General features: G+C 41.3%; 2 protein-coding genes and 1 non-coding gene across 3 annotated transcripts in view; 2 read left to right on the top strand and 1 right to left on the bottom strand.

The window, feature by feature from the left end:
- The window catches only part of Cog4 (component of oligomeric golgi complex 4), a 38,625-nt gene extending 27,407 nt beyond the window's left edge, over positions 1 to 11,218 (bottom strand). Inside the window, exons 1-5 of the mRNA XM_031341443.1 lie at positions 11,019 to 11,218; positions 7,054 to 7,136; positions 5,510 to 5,624; positions 4,567 to 4,741; positions 3,007 to 3,200 (exon numbers count right to left, since the gene is read on the bottom strand). Of these exons, the coding sequence (XP_031197303.1) occupies positions 3,007 to 3,200; positions 4,567 to 4,741; positions 5,510 to 5,624; positions 7,054 to 7,136; positions 11,019 to 11,177 (726 nt within the window). The 5' untranslated portion in view covers positions 11,178 to 11,218. The remainder of the gene's footprint in view (positions 1 to 3,006; positions 3,201 to 4,566; positions 4,742 to 5,509; positions 5,625 to 7,053; positions 7,137 to 11,018) is intronic.
- A 191-nt stretch (positions 11,219 to 11,409) lies between these two features.
- Positions 11,410 to 20,995, top strand: part of Sf3b3 (splicing factor 3b subunit 3) — a 37,980-nt gene continuing 28,394 nt past the window's right edge. The window contains exons 1-6 of the mRNA XM_031341438.1: positions 11,410 to 11,551; positions 13,614 to 13,750; positions 16,582 to 16,908; positions 17,608 to 17,780; positions 18,309 to 18,450; positions 20,580 to 20,692. Coding sequence (XP_031197298.1) covers positions 13,681 to 13,750; positions 16,582 to 16,908; positions 17,608 to 17,780; positions 18,309 to 18,450; positions 20,580 to 20,692 — 825 coding nt within the window. The 5' untranslated portion in view covers positions 11,410 to 11,551; positions 13,614 to 13,680. The remainder of the gene's footprint in view (positions 11,552 to 13,613; positions 13,751 to 16,581; positions 16,909 to 17,607; positions 17,781 to 18,308; positions 18,451 to 20,579; positions 20,693 to 20,995) is intronic.
- On the top strand, positions 17,172 to 17,247 carry LOC116071865. Its single transcript, XR_004111212.1, has one exon. It is a non-coding gene; the product is annotated as a small nucleolar RNA SNORD111 (small nucleolar RNA).

The raw sequence follows: 20,995 nt of genomic DNA, 5'->3' as shown, positions 1-20,995 counted from the left end.
TTGAGACAGGGTTTTTCTGGAATTAAATTTTTAAAATGAGTAAAACAGCTGGGCAGTTGTGGCACATGCCTTTCATCCCAGCACTTGGGATGCAGAGGTAGTTGTTTTTCTGAGTTCGAGGTTAGCCTGGTCTACAAAGTGAGTTCCAGGACAGCCAGGGCTATATAGAGAAACCTGTCTCAGAAAAAAAAAAAAACTAATTAATCAGGTATTTAAAAGTTCCTTTCTCTTCCCTATATCTCAAGATCTATCTCTCTTCCAAAATATTCTATGCTTACATAGGTGTGTCTCTTTATTTCTACTCTTCCTCAAAAATATCTGAGGTAAGAATGATAGCTTACTATTTTTTTACCTTATTAATTTAACAAACTGTAAATGTTACAGAGCAGTAGTTCCACACTCGTGGGCAAACCTCTCTCTCCAAAAATACTTCTATACTATGATTCATAACAGTAGAAAAATTACAGCTATGAGTTGCATCGAAAATAATTTTATGGTTGGAGGTCACAACATGAGGAACTGTACTAAAGGGTCGCAGTGTTAGGAAGGTTGAAAACTACTGTTATAGAATAAAATAAGCTAATATGTATGGAATGGTGTCATTTTTCTTTTTTTTTCTTTAATTAATAAATTAGTTAATTAACTTATTTGACAAGATCTTTCTACATAGTCCCAGCTGTTCTTGAACTCATCACGTAGACCAGGCTGGCCTCAAATTCAAAAACCTGCCTCTGCCTCCTGAGTGCTGAGATTAAAAGTATGTGACACCATACCCAGCCTGGTCTCATTTTTCTTAATGGTAGAGTAGTGCTCCATTCTAGAGAATTCTTGCATGTGTAAAGAATGTAGTAATAAAAAGTTAAAAAGACTCAACAAGTCTATATGTTTGTTGACTCTGCTTCTGTCCATCTTTGAAAATTAGCTTGTTTTTTAATTTTTTTAAAGATAAAATCTCATGATCTACTATGCTGCAGAGAATAACTTTAAGTTCCTGACTCTCATGCCTTCCTCTCCCAAGTGTTGGGACTACAAGCATGAACCACCACAATGAACTGAGACCTGACTAATCTTTCTGTGTGACCTCAGTGTGTATGGAAGTGAGAAGACAACTTTGCTGCATTAGTTCCTCTCCTCTTTACATGGTTTCTGGGGACCAAATTCAGGATGCTAGGCTTGCACTCAGATGCCTTTGCCCACTAAACTATCCAACTTGTCTCTTCAACTGACCTTAAAAGAAGCCAGGGCCTTAGTGATGAATGTCTATAATCCTATACTGGGGAGACAGGGGCAAGAGGAACACAAATTTAACCAGGTCGGTCTACATATTGAGCCATCCAGGCTACACACTATGACACTCTCAGAGAACAAACAAACAAAATCAGAAAGTAGCTCCTGAATAACAGTTTGAAAGGATGAATCAGGAGCTGGAGAGACAGCTCCGTGGCTGAGAGCACTGACTGCTCTCCCAGAAGTCCTAAGTTCAACTTCTATCAACCACATGGTGGCTCACAACCATCTGTAATGGGATCTGATGTACTCGTCTGGTCTCTCTGAAAACACCTACAGTGTACTCATAAAATAAATAAACCTTTAAAAAAAAGGATTAGTCAACTTATCAGAGAAGTTGCCATTTTAAATGTCTTGTATTTTCACCTGGTCTTTTTAAAAATCAATATGTATCTGCAGATGTCTAGGCTATGGCTGGGAAAGAGCAGGCCATAAAAAAAATGTGCTGAATGAACACATGTATCAATTCTTCCAGGCTATAGTAAATGCAGAATCAATTATCAACAGAAACAGAATTTGTTAATTCTGTACCCCTAGGGAGGCAGAGGCAGGAGGATGGCAATGAAATCTCAAGGCTAGCCTGGTATACCCAGCCAAGCAGGGTCACAAACCTCAGCTTTGCCTCAAAGGACAAAATAGGACTTGTCACCTGTGGTTGATGGCCACAAACCCTAGAAACTTGTGAATCTGCACTAGGAGACTCTGAAGCTTAAGGCGTTTGTGAGTCAGAGTGCGGTTAGTAAGGGCTGAGGACATAGCTCAGTGACAGTGTTTCCAGAAGATGCATGAGGCCCTAGGTTCTTCTCAAGCACTATACACGATGAATTAAAAAACAAACAACATGGACTAGTGAGATGGCTCAGCAGGTAAGAGCACCGACTGCTCTTCCGAAGGTCGTGAGTTCAAATCCCAGCAACCACATGGTGGCTCACAACCACCCATAATGAAATCTGACGCCCTCTTCTGATGTGTCTGAAGACAGCTACAGTGTACTCATTTATAATAATAATAAATAATCTTTAAAAAAAAACAAACAAAACAAAAAAAAACAAAAACAAACAACATGATTTTTCCAATGTCCTACTTGGTGGGCAAAGAACCATACCATCATCTTACTAAATAATTACTGCCTGTGTTGGCTATTATCAACCTGACTACATCTGGAATGAACTACAATCTAAAAATGGAGGGCACACCTGTGAGAGATTTTCTGCTTGGTTTCAAGTGGGTGAATCTACTTCTAGTCCAGACCTTTGAGGTAGGATGACATTCACCTTTGATTTAAAAATAAATAAATAGGCCGGGCGGTGGTGGCGCACGCCTTTAATCCCAGCACTTGGGAGGCAGAGGCAGGTGGATTTCTGAGTTCGAGGCCAGCCTGGTCTACAGAGTGAGTTCCAGGACAGCCGGGACTATACAGAGAAACCCTGTCTCGAAAATTAAAATAAATAAATAAATAAATAATAAATTAATAAATAAATAAATAAATAAATAAATAAATAAAATTCCTTCACTAGCATTGAAGCCTACTTCTTTAGGATTCCAGCACATACAGAAGACCAGCTGAGACACCCAGCCTTTTGGACTGAACAACTATTAGATGCTTGAACTTTCCCATCACAGCTAGCCACTGCTGGATTGGCTGGACTGCAGCCTGTAAGTCATTCCAATAAATTCCTCTATGACTCTAGAGAACCTTGACTGATACACTGCCCATACCTGTTTGCATAAGTATTCCGAGAACTTGCTCAGCCCATCCTCATGTAAACCCAGCAGTGGGAAGATCTTGAAGAATCGCTCCACCTGGGGCAAATCACCTTCTTTGGTAGCGATAGCAAACTTCTCTGCTACTATGGCTTTAAGCCGTTGCTCAGCTTCCTGTAGTAATTTCAGGTTGGCATCAATCATGCTTCCTGCTCAATGGAGATAAAATGAAAATCAACATAAAGAATGGTGCTATTCAGATCCATGCTACTTTGTGTATCACTATTAACTTGGTAATATGTACTCACATACATAAAATAAATAAATCTTTTTTTTTTTTCAAGACAGAGTTTCTCTGTATAGCCCTGGCTGTCCTGGAACTCACTCTGTAGACCAGGCTGGTCTTGAACTCAGAAATCTGCCTGCCTCTGCCTCCCAAGTGCTGGGATTAAAAGCCTGCGTGACCACTGCCAAGCGGTGAGATGTTTAAATACCTACTGTGTATAAGATAATGGGCTAGCAATGTGGATGGATGGAAAGATCAATCTACCATGATTGTACTGCTGTGAAAAGTTACAATTAGGTAAAAAGAATTGTGTTTGTGTTCTAATACACATAATATACATAATAAAGTGGTACCACACATAGTAAAAGTCATAAGCAAGGTTCCTAAAAGACAAACTCTGTGTGAGATTATTAAACAGACTTCCTAGAGAAGCTGGACAGGATTGTGGTAGCTGAGTAGGAAGAACTCAAGAAAAAAAAGAGTGTACTAAACAAAGAGAGAGAAGCTTTCTGACTCCCCAGCACAGAATTACAAGCATTCGATACAATGCCTGTCATTTTTACATAGGTTCTGGGGATCAAACTTAGGTCTTCAGTAAGGCAAACACTTTATCAACTATGCTATTTTTTCCAGCCCAAGAATTTAATTTTATAAGTAAGCAATAGGTTAAGTATAAACAGCCTAAGAGCAGAGATTTAGAAGATAGAAGATCAGTTTCCTTTTCCACTGTCTTAGGGTTTCTTTGCTATCATAAACAAGCATGATCAAAACTGACTTGTGATGGGTGGTTCTCCATCATTCAGTAAGCCAAGACAGGATCTCAAGACAGGAATCTAGAAGCAAGAAGCAGAAGCCATGGAGAAGTGCTGCGTACTGACTTGGTCTTGTGCATCATGGCCTAAATGTGGTACCACACATAGTGAGGTGGGCCCTTCTACTTTAATCATCACTTAAGCAAATGCCCCACAGACTCACCTATAGACAATCTAACGTAAGCATTTTCTCCATTGAGGTTCTTCCCAGGTAAATCTAGTTTATGTCAAGTTGGCAAAAATAATTAACTAGAATATCCTTTCTAAATTTTCTTTTTTGTTCACTTTTGGTGCTTTTAGAGATATGGTTCTCACTTTGTAGCCCAGGTTAGCTTTGAACTCATTGAATCCCCCGCCTCAGTCTCTCAACACAGACTTGAGCCACCATACCTGGCAACACTTTTCTTAATTGAGTTTGCTCAGTTCAGATTGCAGATGCTTTTAACCAAACGAGAATCAACAGTCTGGGAAACTGACCTTCTTTGCCTTGTCGGCTGAGCTCAATGACTGACTTGTCCAGGCACAAGTAACGATGAATGTGGGCGGCAGCCTGCTCATAATCTTCATTCCTCAAAGCAGTCTGAACTCCGTCCATGCAGAACTTCAGGTCCAAGATGTCATCAGCTCTCTGAATGGCCTGATAGAGGCGGTTCTACAAAAATTCTTGTGTTTAAAGACAATATTCTATTCCTTCAAAATGCTCTTTAGAACATACAGAGATTTAAGACTGGAACATAGTTAACTGTTAGTTCTTTTCAGCTGTAACTGGCAAATTAATCATAACCACTTACAAAACTGTTATAGATGTTAATCCAGACACTAGTAGATACCATGATTTAATTAATGCGGTTACTTCATCTTATTTGTTTGTTTGTTTGTTTTTCCAGACAGGGCTTCTCTGTGTTTAGATCAGGCTGGCCTTGAACTCAGAGATCCGCCTGCCTCTGCCTCCCAAGTGCTTGTATAAAAGGTGTGCGCCACCACTGCCTGGCGGTTACTTCATTTTAATAGAAGCATGAATTGGAATAATCCATATTTATTTTGTTAACCTTATAACTGAATCAAAAAGTATGGGATACTTGGAAAAATAACATTGCTGTGCTGGAATCTAACCTAGGGTGTGATAGGCAGTGCTCCATCAAGCTCCATCCCAACTCCCTTTACTACATTACTTGACTCTCAGACATTACACCAGCTTTGCATTCCTACCACTCTTGGTATATAATCTTCCTTATGTTGCTCAATTTGCTTTTAGTATTAATTGAGAATTTTTATTTTTATATTTTGAACTGGAGTTTTCATGTGGTATCTTTATCTGGTTCTGGTATTTTGCATTGCATTTCACTGGATGGTTCTTATCTAGGCATAACTTCTTTCCTCCCTTCTATGAGCTCAACCATCAAAAGCTCAGTGGGATTACCTTGGCCAGGTCAAGCTGACGGACTTTGCTGGACACATTTTCAGCTAGGTTGCAGGTAAAGGTGATCATTCCAGCCAGTTGCTTTGCATCTCCCTCAATCAACTGCAGGTTGGGACTAGAAACAGATTTTATCAAGACACGAACAAGAGGGGAAATTAGGTGTTTTTGTTTTGTTTTTTCCCTAGGTGGATATTGTGTCTTCTACTCTCACTTCTTTTGCTATCTTGCAATTCTCTCCCCACCCTCCTCCGTATGTGTGTACGAGAAGGGGATGGGGGGACTGAGCTAGGCAAATGCTCTATCATTGAGCCACACCCCCAGTTCTTTCTCTGTTCTTTCTCTTGCTTTGAAATGAGGTCTGATACCGGCCAGGACGGCTTCAAACTCACTGTGTAAGCAGAAGATAGCCTTGAACTCTTGATCCTCTTATCTGTGCTTTGCAAATGTTAAGGACTACAGGAGTATCAAACTACAGACTGGGTCCCTTGTCTCCTTCTACCCTTTTGAATCAGGTTTCAAGCTGGCCTCAATCTGACATCAGATCCTCCTAGTTCAGCTTCCTGAATGCTTAGATTATAGGCATATATTACAATGCTCAGTAAATACAAAATTGATAAAAGCAGTAGTTCTTAAACTTAAGCTGCAATTCAGAAACACCTGGAAGACTTACTAAAATACATTTTTCTGGGCCTCAACAACAAAGTCTGTAATTCAGGAAATTTACAGTGGGGATTTCAGAATTTGCATTTCTTTTCCATATATATATATGGAAATATATATATATTTTGTTGTTGTTGTTGTTGTTGTTTTGAGATAGGGTTTCTGTGTCACCCTGGCTGTTGTCCTGGAACTCACTCTGTAGTCTACATTGGCCTCAGACTCAGAGATTCACCTGCCTCTGCCTCCCCAGTGCTAGGATTAAAGGCCTGCTGCGCCAGCACTGCCTGGCCACAATTTACATTTCTCTTAAGATTCCATGTGGGTCAAGGAGATTATTTTTGTTTTGTTTTCTGAGAAGACTAGAAGTAGCTTCTTAGCTCACTATGTGGCTGCTGTTGGCCTTGAGCCCCACATCCACCTGTCCCTACTTCCTAAGTTGTGTAGTACCATGCCTGGTTGGTGTCTAAAGCCAAAGACTTTTTTTCCTTTTTTAGATAGGATCTCATGTGTTCCAGGCTGGCCTTGAACTCCTGATAATTTACCTCTACCTCCTAGATGGTTGATTACAGATCTGAGCTGTCGTCCTGCACAGTTCCAAGGACTTGTTGATAACTATCAAAATGTATAACCTTAGGTGCTTACTTTTAGCTATTGTTCCATTCAATTTTAAATGCATATCAGGTAGTAAAACAATGTTAGGAAAAAGAATCATTTTTTTTCCCCTTTCTTGAGACAGGGCCTTGCTCTCTAGCCCAGGCTGGCCTCGAACTTGCAGCAAGCTTCCCATATTAGCTTCCCAAGAGATTGGACTATTGGGCTAGGAAGGCTAATTTTGTCCTGTGGTCCCACTGGAATACACAACTTTTGCTGTGCTTCATACTCACCCCATCCTGTGGAGCGTGACCATCTTACTTTCAATGGTGTTTTGCTGTTCCAAAAGAGCATCCAGCTCTCTCTCCACCACTTTCTGAAACACACACCATCAGAGGGGATATAAGCAATTTTCTTTTTAAGTTACTAGAGGACTGAACTCATGATCTTGTACATGCTAGGCAAGTGTTTAAATATTAAACTCTATCTCTACCCCGAGGTAGAAAGAACTTTAAGACTTAACTGAATTAAGCCAGGTGTAACTGAAAGACCCCCAGAACTGGGGAGATCCTTACTCAAGTCTCGGGATGACGCGACCACCCAATGACTCACGAGAGACCAAACTTGCTGCAATTACATGAGGTTTATTGGGGATACCGGTACCGGGGTCGATCTCGTGACCATGCTGGCCAGAGGAGTTCAACCCTGGGGTCGATCTCGTGACCATGCTGGCCAGAGTTCGACACCGAACACAAGAAGTGTGGGGTATTTAAGGGAACATCCACAAGCTGGGGGCAGAGAGAGGGTTACCAAGGAAACATTCAGAGGGACCCAACCCAAGGTATTCAGTTAGGGAGGGAAACATATTCATTCTAGGAATGTAATCTTCATCTACTGGTCCACAGGGTGGAGAGTCTCATAAACCAGCAGACCTTCATTCCTAGTTCCGCCCTCATTGTGGATCAGCCAGGAGGGGCAGGTATCGGGAACCAGAGCCCTGAGGCTCTGAGTTAGCCAAATTCCTGGAACTAGCTACTCCACCTTTTTGGCTTGTGGCAGAGGTTTTCCATGCCCCCTTTTGGGTAAAAGTTACACATTATACATTCTAAGATTCTCCAGCCTTTCATAACAACATATATCTTTCATGCCAGCATTAGGAGACAGAGGAATCTGGATCTCTGTGTTTGAAGCCCGTCTTGCATACATATTTAGGACAGCAAGTACTACATAGAGACCCTGTCTCAAAACAACAAACAAACCCGTAACAAATACATTTATGTAATTCAACCTGGCTAAAAGGTGAATTTCAATTCAATTTTTTTTTCCTCCCACCATAGTCCCTTTGGACTTCAATATTACTTTGGTTTGTGTTGTTGGACTAAATAATTGGCTGCATAATCTTTCTCATGCTTGTTTTGATACAAATTCTCATGTAACAGAGGATGGTTTCTCACTTCTTCTGAAACATGGGCTGACCTTGAATTCATGTTCTTCCTTTCTTCCCAAGTGCTAGAATTGTGCATGTGCCCTCCACTTTGTTTATTTTGAGTATGTCTTATTCCATCTAGCAGATGAATAATACAATGGGAACAATAAATATTTATTCAATACTATTTGTAGAGTGTTTAAAAAAAAAGAGGCTCTAAAATTTAGTGGCTAATCCAGATGTGTGATGTTCCCTTGTTATCCCAGCACTCAGGAGACAGGCAGGAGGATCAGAAGTGAATGCTAGCTTTGACTATGTAGCCAATTTGAGATCCTGTCTCAGAATCAAAACAAGGATTGGAGAAGCCTCCTACCTCCACGTCTGATGATTAGAATTTGATCCTCAGCATTACACGGTAGCAGAAGAGACTAATTGAAAGTTGTCCCCTGACCCCTCCCTCTCCCTCTCTCTTTGAGACAGGGTTTCTCTGTGTAACCCTGGCTGACCTGGAACTCACTCTGTAGACCAGGCTGGCCTCAAACTCAGAAATCTGCTTGCCTCTCCCTCCCAAGAGCTGGAATTAAAGGCATGTGCCACCAATGCCCGGCATGTCCCCTGACTTCTACACTTGTGCTATGACACACTTGCTTCCTCATACACATAATTTTTAAAAGGAACAAAATAAAATATAGTAGCTAAAGAAATGACATTTTCAAAGAGACCATAAGTTTTGTTTTAAATCCCTTCTTTCTGCATACTTAGTATTCAGAGGGGGTATATTTCTATGCCAGTGGAGCCATTTATTGTGCCACCTCAATTTATGTACCTTTGAGACAGGGTTTTTGTGTAGTTCATGACCTTGAGATTCTCTTGCCTCAGGCTCTTGCATGCTGGGATTACAGATATACAGAATATTTAGCTCAATTTCTATTTCTTTTTTCCTACAAAGTAGGGTACATAGGGAGGACTATATACCCTTATCGGATTTCATTATGTACCTTATAGGATTCCTGTGCAAATGAAACAAGATAATAAAAGTGCATAACACAGTATACTGTAACAGTTCAGCAGTATTAGCTACATAGTTTAATAAAGGTAGTCTAAGAAAGATGCAGAGGAAAATTTCCAGTCGTCATCAAATACAAATACAAATACAGAGGCAACACTACTACATTTTATAAGATCTCAAAAATTTCCCTAATGTATTAATTGATACAATGAATATAAATTTAGGAATGTTAAGTCAAGAGCACTCAACTTTAAACTACTTTTTGTGCAGGAACTGCTAGAGCGGATGCAAGGCAATATTTGAAAACATTCAAAGGTAGTAATGCTTCCTCTATTAAAAGTGCTTTGAGGGCTGGTGAGATGGCTCAGTTGGTAGGAGCACCGACTGCTCTTCCAAAGGTCCTGAGTTCAAATCCCAGCAACCACATGGTGGCTCACAACCACCTGTAATGAGTTCTGCTGCCCTCTTCTGGTGCATCTGAAGGCAGCTACAGTGTACTTATGTAAAACAATAAATCTTTGGGCCGGAGTAGGTGGGGGTTGACAGGAGGGAACAGAAGTCCTAAAATTCAATTCCCTCTTCTGGTGCATCTGAAGATAGCTACAGTGTTCTTATTTATAGTAATAAATAAATCTTTGGGACAAGAGCAGGGACTGAGAGAGCAGGGCTGACCGGAGCAAGCAGAGGTCCTAAATCCAATTCCTAACAACCAGAAGAAGGCTCACAACTATCTGTACAGCTACAGTGTGTACTCATGTACATAAAAATAAATAAAATCTTTAAAAAAAAGTGCTTTGAGAGCAGCATGACATTAATCCCAGCACTTGAGTGACAGCAGTAGGCAGATTACTGAGTTCACTGCAAACCTGATCTACATAGTGAGTTGCAGGTCAGGTAGGGCTAGATAGTTAGATCCTGTCTAAAAAGAAAAAAACAGTTCACTGGGGAAAAACAGCTGCCAAACTTTTAGGTCAGAGTTTACATCTTCTGACTAACAAGGAATCCATCCATCCACACTGGAAAATGAACTGACAGCACCAAATTGCTGTGGAAATGTAACAAAGGTATAAAGAGATATAGCATGCTATCAATGGAAATGAATTAAAATCCTGTCCACACCTGTTACTTGACAATACATCCAAGGTACAAGAGATGAAATGACTTGTCTGAGTCCAGACAGCTGCGACTTAGTCTTAAAAATTCAAACTTCTAACAGGGAGCTTTCAGCCTTCTAGCAAGTTGTGAGCTCACCTATAATGCCAGTAGCTTTGGGGGGAGGTTCTAGGAAGGTAGCGAATTTGAAGACAATATGGGCAACACAGAGGCCGTCTCAAAATAAGAAAATGTCCAAACTCCTACACTTCACTGAAACGCTAAAATTACACACATAATCATTTCCTCCAAGAGAAAAGTCTTAGAACTTCAAGCTAACTTGAAGTAACGTCTCCTTTAAATGAGTCGAGAAGAAACATTCATAACTTTTTCACTTCCCAAGCCAAAGCAATTTTTATTCTGAAATCAAAACAATTCGGTATATACATATGTATGTATACATATAAAAAATTATACGTGTATACATGCACCGCTTCCAGTTTTACTCGTCAGGGAAATCAATACGGAGGCAAACCAAGGAAGTAGTCCAGGTAACAGGTCAATAAGTTTGAGTGAGTAGAACTGACAGGTGTGCCCAAATGCCCAAATGCCCAACTACATTAAAGCGCCTTGGGAAGGTGTTTTTTTAGTTTATCCCTGGTAAAGAGACCGACGCCTGTGATGTCCTCTGCCACTGCATCCTCCAGGAAAAAGGCGGATCAGCTCCTCACCTCCTCGCCACAGAGTCGTTCGTACACAGCTTCCAGCTCCTGCAGCTCTGTCAGAGAGCGAATGAGCTCGGTGGAGATTTCGGAGCAGTGACCTCCTCCCACCCCCTCAGGTGGCGGAGGCGCTCCTGACAACTTCAGAGGAGATTCCACATCCGCCATCTTGGTTCCCACTAGGCGCTTCCGGGCTCGCGAGGTCCCCTCCGCGTTGGCGCGGCGACCTTTGGGGCTGTCCACAGAAATGCCCGATCAAAAACATTAGAAATCTATTTTTAAAACTAACCTTCTATTTTACAAAAACTTGCCGTAAAGTATAAATTTTAGATAACTTAGAAGACTGCAGGAGCAAGATGAAAGCATTTAAAATGACATATATTTCTCAGGCGGGGGCTGGATACCTTTTTCCCGTCGCGCGGCACCCGAAGGCCCGTCTTGAAGGCTAATGGCGGACGCCGGCGGGTTGGCTGTGGCGGTGGCTTAGGCCTTGAAAGAATTCAGCATCCGTCGGGTACCGAAGCCATCCTTCTTGCAGCAGGGTAAAGAAGTGGCTTCACAGCTTCTCCGTCGCGGAGGAAGTGGAGAGCGGTCATAGGAGAGCTGCCCGGCACCTTGGCGGGAGCCGCAGAGGCAGTTTTAGGCCCGAGAGGTTCGGTAGGCGTGAGGTTAGGAAAATGCTTGCAGTCCGCCAATGGCCTCGTGGGCATTTCAGAGCGGGGACGAGGCCTTTAATATAAGGCTTGCAAGCCTGACGTGGTGGCATACTCGTATGTTTCCACCACGCGGGGAAGTTGAAGTAATCTCGGAAGTGGGGGGGGTCCCACCGAGGCTGCAGTGTAAGCAAGGTGTAAAAACCCAGCTCGTTCAGAAGGTGTAAATAGCAGGAACAGTCCTGGAGCCGGGAAACTGGTTTGGATTTGTGCTTTGGTAGTTGGGCAAAATGTTGTTTCTCCTCTAAACCTCTTTTTACTGTAAAAGAAAAAAAAAACATGAAGGCTACTAGTACCTATTTGAAGATTGTGCAAGATAAAAAGGAGGTGATGTTGGAACCGGAGAAATCACAGGCAGAGGCGGGGAGGAGAGCTTTCCAAGTTTTGGCGGTTCAAGTTACCTGATACCGGATATTCCTCCAGGAAGCACCTCTTCAATATTCGAGGAAATCCGTTTGTTTTAGTGTTCAGTGGGTGCTTATTTTAATCCTCCATCCATACCTAATGGTACTTGCACAAGGCCGTGGGTTTCATTCTCATCGCCTCAAACACGAAATTCTCTACATAGAGCCTTATGAGACAAAAGTGAAAACTGGACCAAGGTACCTTTTTTTACCCCGTTAAAACAAATGTCCGAAGTCATCACATCACTTTGGCTGCTTATTGTGCAATTGGAACTCATCCATGACAGTCTTGTACATTGTGAGGTCCTCTAAAAGTTAGTTTGGGAATATAAAAACTTAAAAAGTTTTAAATTTTAAATCCCTCAAACTGCCAGTGCCAGCAGTTCTACTTTTAAGAATAAGCCTTAGAGATATTAGCTTATTAGGTATTTTAGGATTAAGTCTTAGATGTATAACTCATTCACTTATATGTAGTGTTGAAAGTTTGGCCAATTGAATGATAGTGTAGGCATTGAGTAAGATTCTCTGTATTTGTAGCAGAAAACCGTCTTGTTATTGGTTTCTCAAAAAATTCATCCTTTGGTTAAATGTATGTTCTTGAATATGCACATATATAAGCATATGGAAAGATTAAGTTTGGTAACATTTACAATCCTAGAGAGAGAATGAGATCCCTGGGAAATAGATCTGAGGTTCTTAGAGTCTTAAATGATGTGACTGTGTAGCCCCTTGAACCACAGTTAACCTTAGAGTTTCATTTGGCAAAAAATGACAAAAGGCATGTTGCATTAATTGAACAAGTTGTAGTTTCTGGCATTTCAGCACTTGCTATATGTTGAACGATGGATATAATTTTTGAGCATAGGTTTCCTTGACCATAAGAAGTTTGGTTTTGGTTTTTGAGACAGGGTCTCACTCTGTATCATAGGCTGGAACTGAGTATGTGGCTTAGGCTGGCACTGAATTTGTAGTGATCCTCCTAGTACTAGGATTACTGAAGAGAGCCATGATGCCTGTCTTTTTTTTTTTTTTTAATTCCTAAAATGGCTTTTGCTGGGTTTAGTGGCACATACCTTTAATCCCAGTGCCTGGGAGGCAGAGGCAGGAGGATCTCTGAGTTCCAGGATAGTCAGAACTACACGAGAGAAAAAAAAAAAACTTCTGTATTGTTCATTCTGGAATTCACTGTGCAGCTTATACTGGTCTTAACTTGCAGATATCTTCCTGCTACAATCTCTTGAGTGCTTATGCCAATATGCAGACTTTTATAGAATTCACGTGAAATGAAAAGCAAAGGATGTAGTATCCTAGAGTTATACCTAACTGTATAAATGGTGTTGTATTTTTTTTCCCTGAACCCAAGCCCTCATGCATGCTTTGGAAGCACATGGAAAAATCACACTTAACTTTGCCTGTTCTGTTTTCAGTAAGAAGTTCCCATAGAGAGTTCCTTTTAAAAACAATTCTTCTGGTTTTTTTGTTTGTAGTCTGCTTTCACTTGAAACTGTTGCTATAACCAAGATTTGACTGAGTGTCACAGCTTTGCTTGTCACCATGTTTCTGTACAACTTGACCTTACAGAGGGCCACTGGCATCAGCTTTGCCATCCATGGCAACTTCTCTGGTAAGTGCTATAGGCATTATTTTTGTGAATGGAAGTAAATTACTATATATTTTGCTTATCTTTTGTTGAAATGTTTCCCATTTACCAGAAAACAAATGTTGGTGTGGGGTTTGTGTTAAATAACTGTATTATCTGTCACTCAGTTTCTGGAGCATATCTTCCCAAATTGTGTGAGACATGAGATTTGTAAGTTATGGTAATTACACTTTAGCCCAAAATGGCCTCACCTAATGGTCCTCCTCCCTTAGCGTCCCAGAGTTGGTTCTTTTAAAAAAAAAATTATTTTATGTATATGAGTACATTGTAGCTGTATAGATGATTGTCAGCCCTCATGTGTTTGTTGGGAATTGAATTTTAGGACCTCTGCTCCCTCCTGTCAATTCCCACTCACTCCTGCCCAAAGATTTATTTTATTTTATTTATTTATTTATTTATTTATTTATTGGTTTGGTTTGGTTTTTCGAGACAGGGTTTCTCTGTAGAGCTCTGGCTGTCCTGGAACTGATTCTGTAGACCAAGCTGGCCTTGAACTCAAATCCGCCTGCCTCTGCCTCCCAAACGCTGGGATCAAAGGTGTGCGCCACCACTGCCCAGCCAGACATTTATTGTTTGTGTGGTTTTTTTTTTATTAGATATTTTCCTTATTTACATGTCATATGATTTCTCCTTTTCCAGTTTCCCCTCCAAAAAACAAACAAACAAACAAAAACAACAAGAACAAACCCCTGTTGCCTTCCCCCTCCCCCTGCTTGCCACCCCACCCTCTCCTACTTATTGGCCCTGGCATTCCCCTACACTGGGGCACAGAACCTTCACAGGGCCGAGGTCCTCTCCTCCCATTTATGATTGACTTTGCAATCCTCTACTATACACATGCTGCCAAAAGAGTCAGTCCCACCATGTATAGTCCTTGGTTGGTGGTTGAGTCCGTGGTAGCTCTGAAGGTACTAGTTAGTTCATATTGTTCGTCCTAAGGGGCTGCAAACCCTTCAGCTTCTTGGTCCTTCTCTAACTCCTTCATAGGGGACTGTGTACTCAGTTCAATGGATGGCTGTGAGCCTCTACATCTGTGTTGGGTACTGTCAGAGCCTCTCAGGAGATAGCTATATTAGGCTGGCTTATCCTTCCTTCAGTCTCTGCTCTATAGTTAGGCTCTGCAACTCCTTCTGTGGGTATTTTGTTCCCCCTTTTAAGAAGGAATGAAATGTCAACATTTTGGTCTTCCTTCTTGAGTTTCTTGTGGTTTGTGGGTCAAAGATTTATTGTTATAAAGTACACTGTCGCTGCCTTCAGATGCGCCAGAAGAGGGCAGCAGAACTCATTACAGGTGGTTGTGAGCCACCATGTGGTTGCTGGGATTTGAACTCAAGACCTTTGGAAGAGCAGGTGGTGCTCTTACCCATTGAGCCATCTCGCCAGCCCCAGAGTTTGACATAAAACTTGATAAAAAGAATATGGATGCCATAGTTGATGCTTGTAACCCTAGCGCTCAGGAGGCTGAGCTACTACTACTATGAGCATGAGTTCTGGCCAGCCTGAGCCTGAGGCTAGCCTAAGATGCATTGTTTTGTTTTGTTTTTCAAGACAGGATTTTCTCTGTAGCCCTGACTTTCCTGGTACTGGCTGTGTAGATCAGGCCAGCCTCAAACTCACAGAAATCTTATCACCTCTGCTTGGAATGCTGGGATTAAAGGTGTATACCACCAGTGCCCAGCTAAGATACATAGTCTTAAAAAAAAAATAGGGGGGCCGGTGAGATGGCTTAGCGGGCAAGGGCACTCACTGCTCTTCCGAAGGTCGTGAGTTCAAAACCCAGCAACCACATGGTGGCTTTCAACCACCCGTAATGAAATCTGATGCCCTCTTCTGGTGGTCCAAAGACAACTACAGTGTACTCATTTATAATAATAAATAAATCTTTAAAAAAAAAATAGGACTAACAAGATCCAAGAAAAGCACTTGTTGCTGAAGCCTGACAGCCAGATTTTGATTATTAGGGCCCAGTGTAGGAGAAAACTGACTTCTGAAAGTTGTCCTCTGGGTCACATGCACCATAGAACTTACAATCACATAGTCTACACATGCAAAACATCATCATAAAGTGAAAAACCATGGGCTGGAGAGATCCTCATTGTATAGTTTTGCTGTACTAGTATAGGGACTTGAGTTTGGATCCCTAGAACCTACATAAAGATGAATTTAGTAGCTGTCTGTAACCCCAGCACTTATGCAGGGTAGCTTTCAGGCCAGCTTACACAGTGTATGCAGTGGCTAACAGGAGACCCTGTCTTATACTAGGTAGAACGTGAAGGCTAACTCCTGAGATTGTCCTCTGACTTTCACGTGTGTGATTGTGGCACATGCTCATCCACACTTACACAGTGCACAGATATGCACATATATACAAAGATTTTTACTTTTTTTTTTTTTTTTTTTTTTTTTTTTTTTTTTTTTTTTTTTGGAGCCATATGTGGAGCTAAGAGCATTAGCATCAGCATCATGGGTAGAGTTCTTACAAAGCAAGCCTTGGGATCCAGATCCATACACAGCCATCTAATTATCAGTGATAGGTGCTTCTCAGTTGGGTATATTGGTGGCCAGTCTTAGCACAATTAAGGTTTTTTTTTTTTTTTTAACTTTTGTAACCCTTTATAAAAAGATTGTTTGATAACTTTTAGTCAATTCTGGATAAAGTACCCTTTCAAATAGAATAAATGAATTAAAAACATTTCTCCAACTTATTTTAATCTATTTGTCTTGACTGTCATTTCTATCCATCCTAGTTATTTTGGAGGCTCATTCTGTTTATCATCTTTATTTTGGTGACTTAGGAACCAAACAGCAGGAAATTGTTGTTTCCCGTGGGAAGATTTTGGAGTTACTTCGCCCAGATCCTAACACTGGCAAAGTACACACCCTCCTCACTGTTGAAGTATTTGGTGTTATCCGGTCACTTATGGCGTTTAGGCTAACAGGTGGCACCAAGGACTACATTGTAGTTGGTAGTGACTCAGGCCGGATTGTTATCTTGGAATACCAGCCATCAAAGAATATGTTTGAGAAAATTCACCAAGAAACTTTTGGCAAAAGCGGATGTCGTCGTATTGTTCCTGGCCAGTTCTTAGCTGTGGATCCCAAAGGGAGAGCTGTTATGATTAGTAAGTGTCTTACTTTATTTGCTCTGGGTGCTTCTCTGGTTTTTAGGTGTGCTCAGTGTAGTGTGACATGCTGTGGTGTTGGCGATGTGCCAGTTTATCACTTAATTGATAACATTTGGCATTACATTTTTATTTACTAATTTGAAACTAAAAGTTTCCTTTTAAAACAAAGTCATAAGGTAAACTAGTTTATTTAGTTGAAAGAATTTATTTTATCTGCAGCAAAGACTACAGTGAAGGTTGTGTAGTTTGGTTGCTTTCTTCAGCCTGAAGTGATGATTCACAATCATGTCTCTTCTCTGATGAATTCTTGGAGATTCTGTGTATCTGATCAGGCCTCTAGAGGGCAAGCCATCCTTTGACCAGTTACAAAACCACTGGGCCTAATTCAAAGAGGAGTTAACAGGCTGATTATTTTTGCATCTCTCAGTGTACCTTAAATATTTCTTAAGAATTAGATATAAGATGTTAGAAAGGGGGAGGAGTTATAATGATTTTTGTTGTCTACTAACAGGAGAGGGCAGTGTATTTGTGCCAGTTAGTGATTGTTAATAAATAAAAACTGCCATACAATTTTTTTGTTTTCTTTCTTTTTCTCAGTTTATCTCACCTTCAACAGATGGTTAATTGTCTTATTTAAGAGAATAAATATTTAGGGTTCTGTCTTCATGAAATCTGGTGTTTCATTTCCTTCAATAGGTGCAATTGAGAAGCAAAAATTGGTATATATCTTGAACAGAGATGCTGCAGCCCGACTTACCATTTCATCACCCCTGGAGGCCCACAAAGCGAACACTCTAGTGTATCATGTGGTTGGAGTAGATGTGGGATTTGAAAATCCTATGTTTGCTTGTCTGGAAATGGATTATGAGGTACCAAGGTCTCTCCCTCCTCTTCCCTCCCTTTTCCCCCTCTTTTTCCTGTTATAGTCATTTCAGGTTTTTTCCTAAAATAGTTTTCTTAATTGTGTATGTAGATCTTAAAATAGTTGCTAGCAGATCTTTTTCACGATATGAATGCTTTACTGAAAATCTTTGCTGCACTTGACTATGTAGTATTATTTGTTCTGACTTAAGTGGCTGGTCTGAACTGAGATATTTATTAAGAGGAGCTGCATTAGAAAAGTAGAGTTCTATGTGGATTTGGGGGCAGGGTTTGTTTGTTTAAGGGAAGTAGTATAAGGCAAAGCAATTTTTAATGTCTTTGCTTTGGACAGAAGGCAGTATTCTCTAGTAATGCCATCCCTGGGTCCAGAATAGAGATTTTGATCCTTGTGGTTCTACCATGGTAGCATAAACTTTGTCGAACTATTTGCAGTCTGTGAGCCTTTACTTCGTTGTATGTAAAGTCTGATATCCAAGTCTAAAACTTGATGATTAGTTTGTGGCACTGTCTTACAGGAAGCAGACAATGATCCAACAGGGGAAGCAGCAGCCAATACCCAGCAGACGCTTACTTTCTATGAGTTGGACCTTGGTTTAAATCATGTGGTACGGAAATACAGTGAGCCCCTGGAGGAGCACGGCAACTTCCTTATTACAGGTGCTTTTCTGCGGGGCTCCTTTGTGCCTTTTGGGGGAAAAACTTACTTTATTTGGGTGTTCTGCTTGTGTGCATGTCTGTAGAGAGCAAAAAACATTGGATTCCCTATGAACTGGAATGCAGCCCATCATAAGCTACCATGTGTGTGCTTACCACATAGGATTTGGACCATAATCTCATTGTAGTAAACCTAATGTCTTAAGTGGTTTTGTTCTGTTGTTTAGACAAGTTCTCATTCTGTAGTCTCATTAGGTATTCTAAACTGACCTTGAACTGAAGGCCATTCTTGCCTTAGTCTCTAGCGCTGGAATTACAGATGTTAGCTGCCATACCAGGTATCTGGTTTTCTTGAGGTTAAGTGTGGGGAGCCGCAGCTGCCACCCTATATTGAACACGTGGTCTCTGGTCAGAGCAGAGAGCATTGATAATCAAGCCATTAGTTGGAGAAGCTGAGTGCCTCCAGTTTGTGATGTAAGCTGGTATGAATTTCCCGCAGCCTATTTTGCTTTGCCACATAGCTGATGCTGATTGGGACTAGGAAAAGTATTTAACCTGCGAATGCTGGGGGTTGAGGGAGAGAGACTACTAGATACTATGAGTGAGAGACTACTACTGAAGAGATTCGAGAGATTAATAAGAAGAAGTAAAAATGAAGTTTCCTGAATAAAACCTGCTTGGAGAAGGGCTTGTGTTTGCCTCCTTATTTCTGCTGGACGGAAAGGCGGCTTACATTTGGTGGCCCGGACAGGGAGTGGAGAAGTTCGTATGGGGAGAGACATATGGGGAGAGAGAGACTGGGAAAGAACTCATCGGGGAAATCTTCTACGGCTCAGGACTCCTTGCAGACAGGGCAGACGACTGGTAAGTTTCCCAGGTAAGGTAAAAGTCAACTGGCGAAGAGCCTGTACAATGTCCTCACTTAATTCACCAGAGATCAGACCTCTACTCTTGCCTGTTTCATTTAAAACAAAAGGGGGGAACATTAAACCACCTTTCTGTCCAGCGGAAATAAGGAGGCAAACACGAGCCCTTCTCCAAGCAGGTTTTATTCAGGAACCTTCAGTTTTACTTCTTTTTCTTAATCTCTCTAATCTCTTCAGTAGTAGTCTCTCTCCCTCAACCCCCAGCATTCGCAGGTTAAATACTTTTCCTAGTCCCAATCAGCATCAGCTACCTGGCAAAGCATAATAGGCTGCGGGAAATTCATACCAGCTTGCATCACAAGCTGGAGGCACTCAGCTTCTCCAACTAATGGCTTGATTATCAGTGCTCTCTGCTCTGGCCAGAGACCACGTGTTCAGTATAGGGTGGCAGCTGCGGCTCCCCACAGTTAAGGATGGTAAAGTGACTTTTTTTTTTAAAAAGCTAGGTGCTATGCTCTTTAATTCCAGCCTGGGACCTCTGAGCTGGAGGCCAGCCGGTCCCAGAATGAGTTACAGGTCTTGAGAAGCAGAAGCAGTTGGATCTTACTAAGTTTGAGGATCCATGAGACTCCTGTCTCAAAAGAAAAGGGGGAAAATCCCAAAACATTTCATTAGAGACTAGTAAAATAATTATTTATTTAAAGCTACTGATTTAAAAGAATAAAACTATATGAGACTATATGGCCTTATGTGAATATCAGATTTGAGGAAGGGACCTGGAGATACAGCTCAGCATTTATGAGCATTGGCAGCAAACCTCAGGGATATCACCCACCCCACATACCCACCCCACCCCTAAGGTTCAGGGTGTGCTTTCACTTAACAATTTTTAAATGGGCTTCATGCTTGTATGGCAAGCACTTTACCAACTGACCCTGTTTTTGCCTTTTGAAAATTTCTCCTATTCCTCAGGCTGGCTTCAGGATTTACTATGTAGCAAAAGGTGGCCTTGAACTCTTGATCCTCTATTCTCCCAAGTGCCAAGGTTACAGATGCAAACTATCATGTTTGGCTTTTTAAAAAATTTTTTCAGAGACAGGATCTCATATAGCTCAGACTAGCCTCAAACTCACTCCATAACTGAAGACCACTTGACTTTTGATCCTCTCGCCCCTGTTTTCCAAGTACTTGCATTAGAAGTGGACATCTGAAGGAACAACTGAAAAGCAGCTCAGGGTAGTTTAAGCTTTTTTTCCCTTCTCACAGTTCCTGGAGGGTCAGATGGTCCAAGTGGAGTGCTGATCTGCTCTGAGAATTATATCACCTACAAGAACTTTGGTGACCAGCCAGACATCCGATGTCCAATTCCCAGGAGACGGGTAAAGTCTTTGTCATAGAGCCACAACTGTTAAGGAAATGAATTAGGTTTTTATTTTTAATGATTACACCATAGTATCTTCCTCTCTTTTACATTTATTCCTTTGTGTGTGTGTGTGTGTGTGTGTGTGTGTGTGTGTGTGTGCGCGTGTGCACACTTGCCATGGTTTGTGTATGGGGGTCAGAGAAGAAGCTGCAGGAGTCAGTTTTGTCTTTCCATCATGAGGAGCTTCGGATGAGCTCAGCTTGTCACCCTTGACAAGAATGTTAGCTGCTGAGCCATCTCACCAGCTTAGTCTCTTAAA

The sequence above is a fragment of the Mastomys coucha genome, unplaced genomic scaffold, assembly GCF_008632895.1.
Source record: "Mastomys coucha isolate ucsf_1 unplaced genomic scaffold, UCSF_Mcou_1 pScaffold22, whole genome shotgun sequence".
NCBI lineage: Eukaryota > Metazoa > Chordata > Mammalia > Rodentia > Muridae > Mastomys > Mastomys coucha.
Note: the sequence above shows the minus strand (reverse complement) of the source record. Positions and strands in the feature narration are given on the sequence as shown.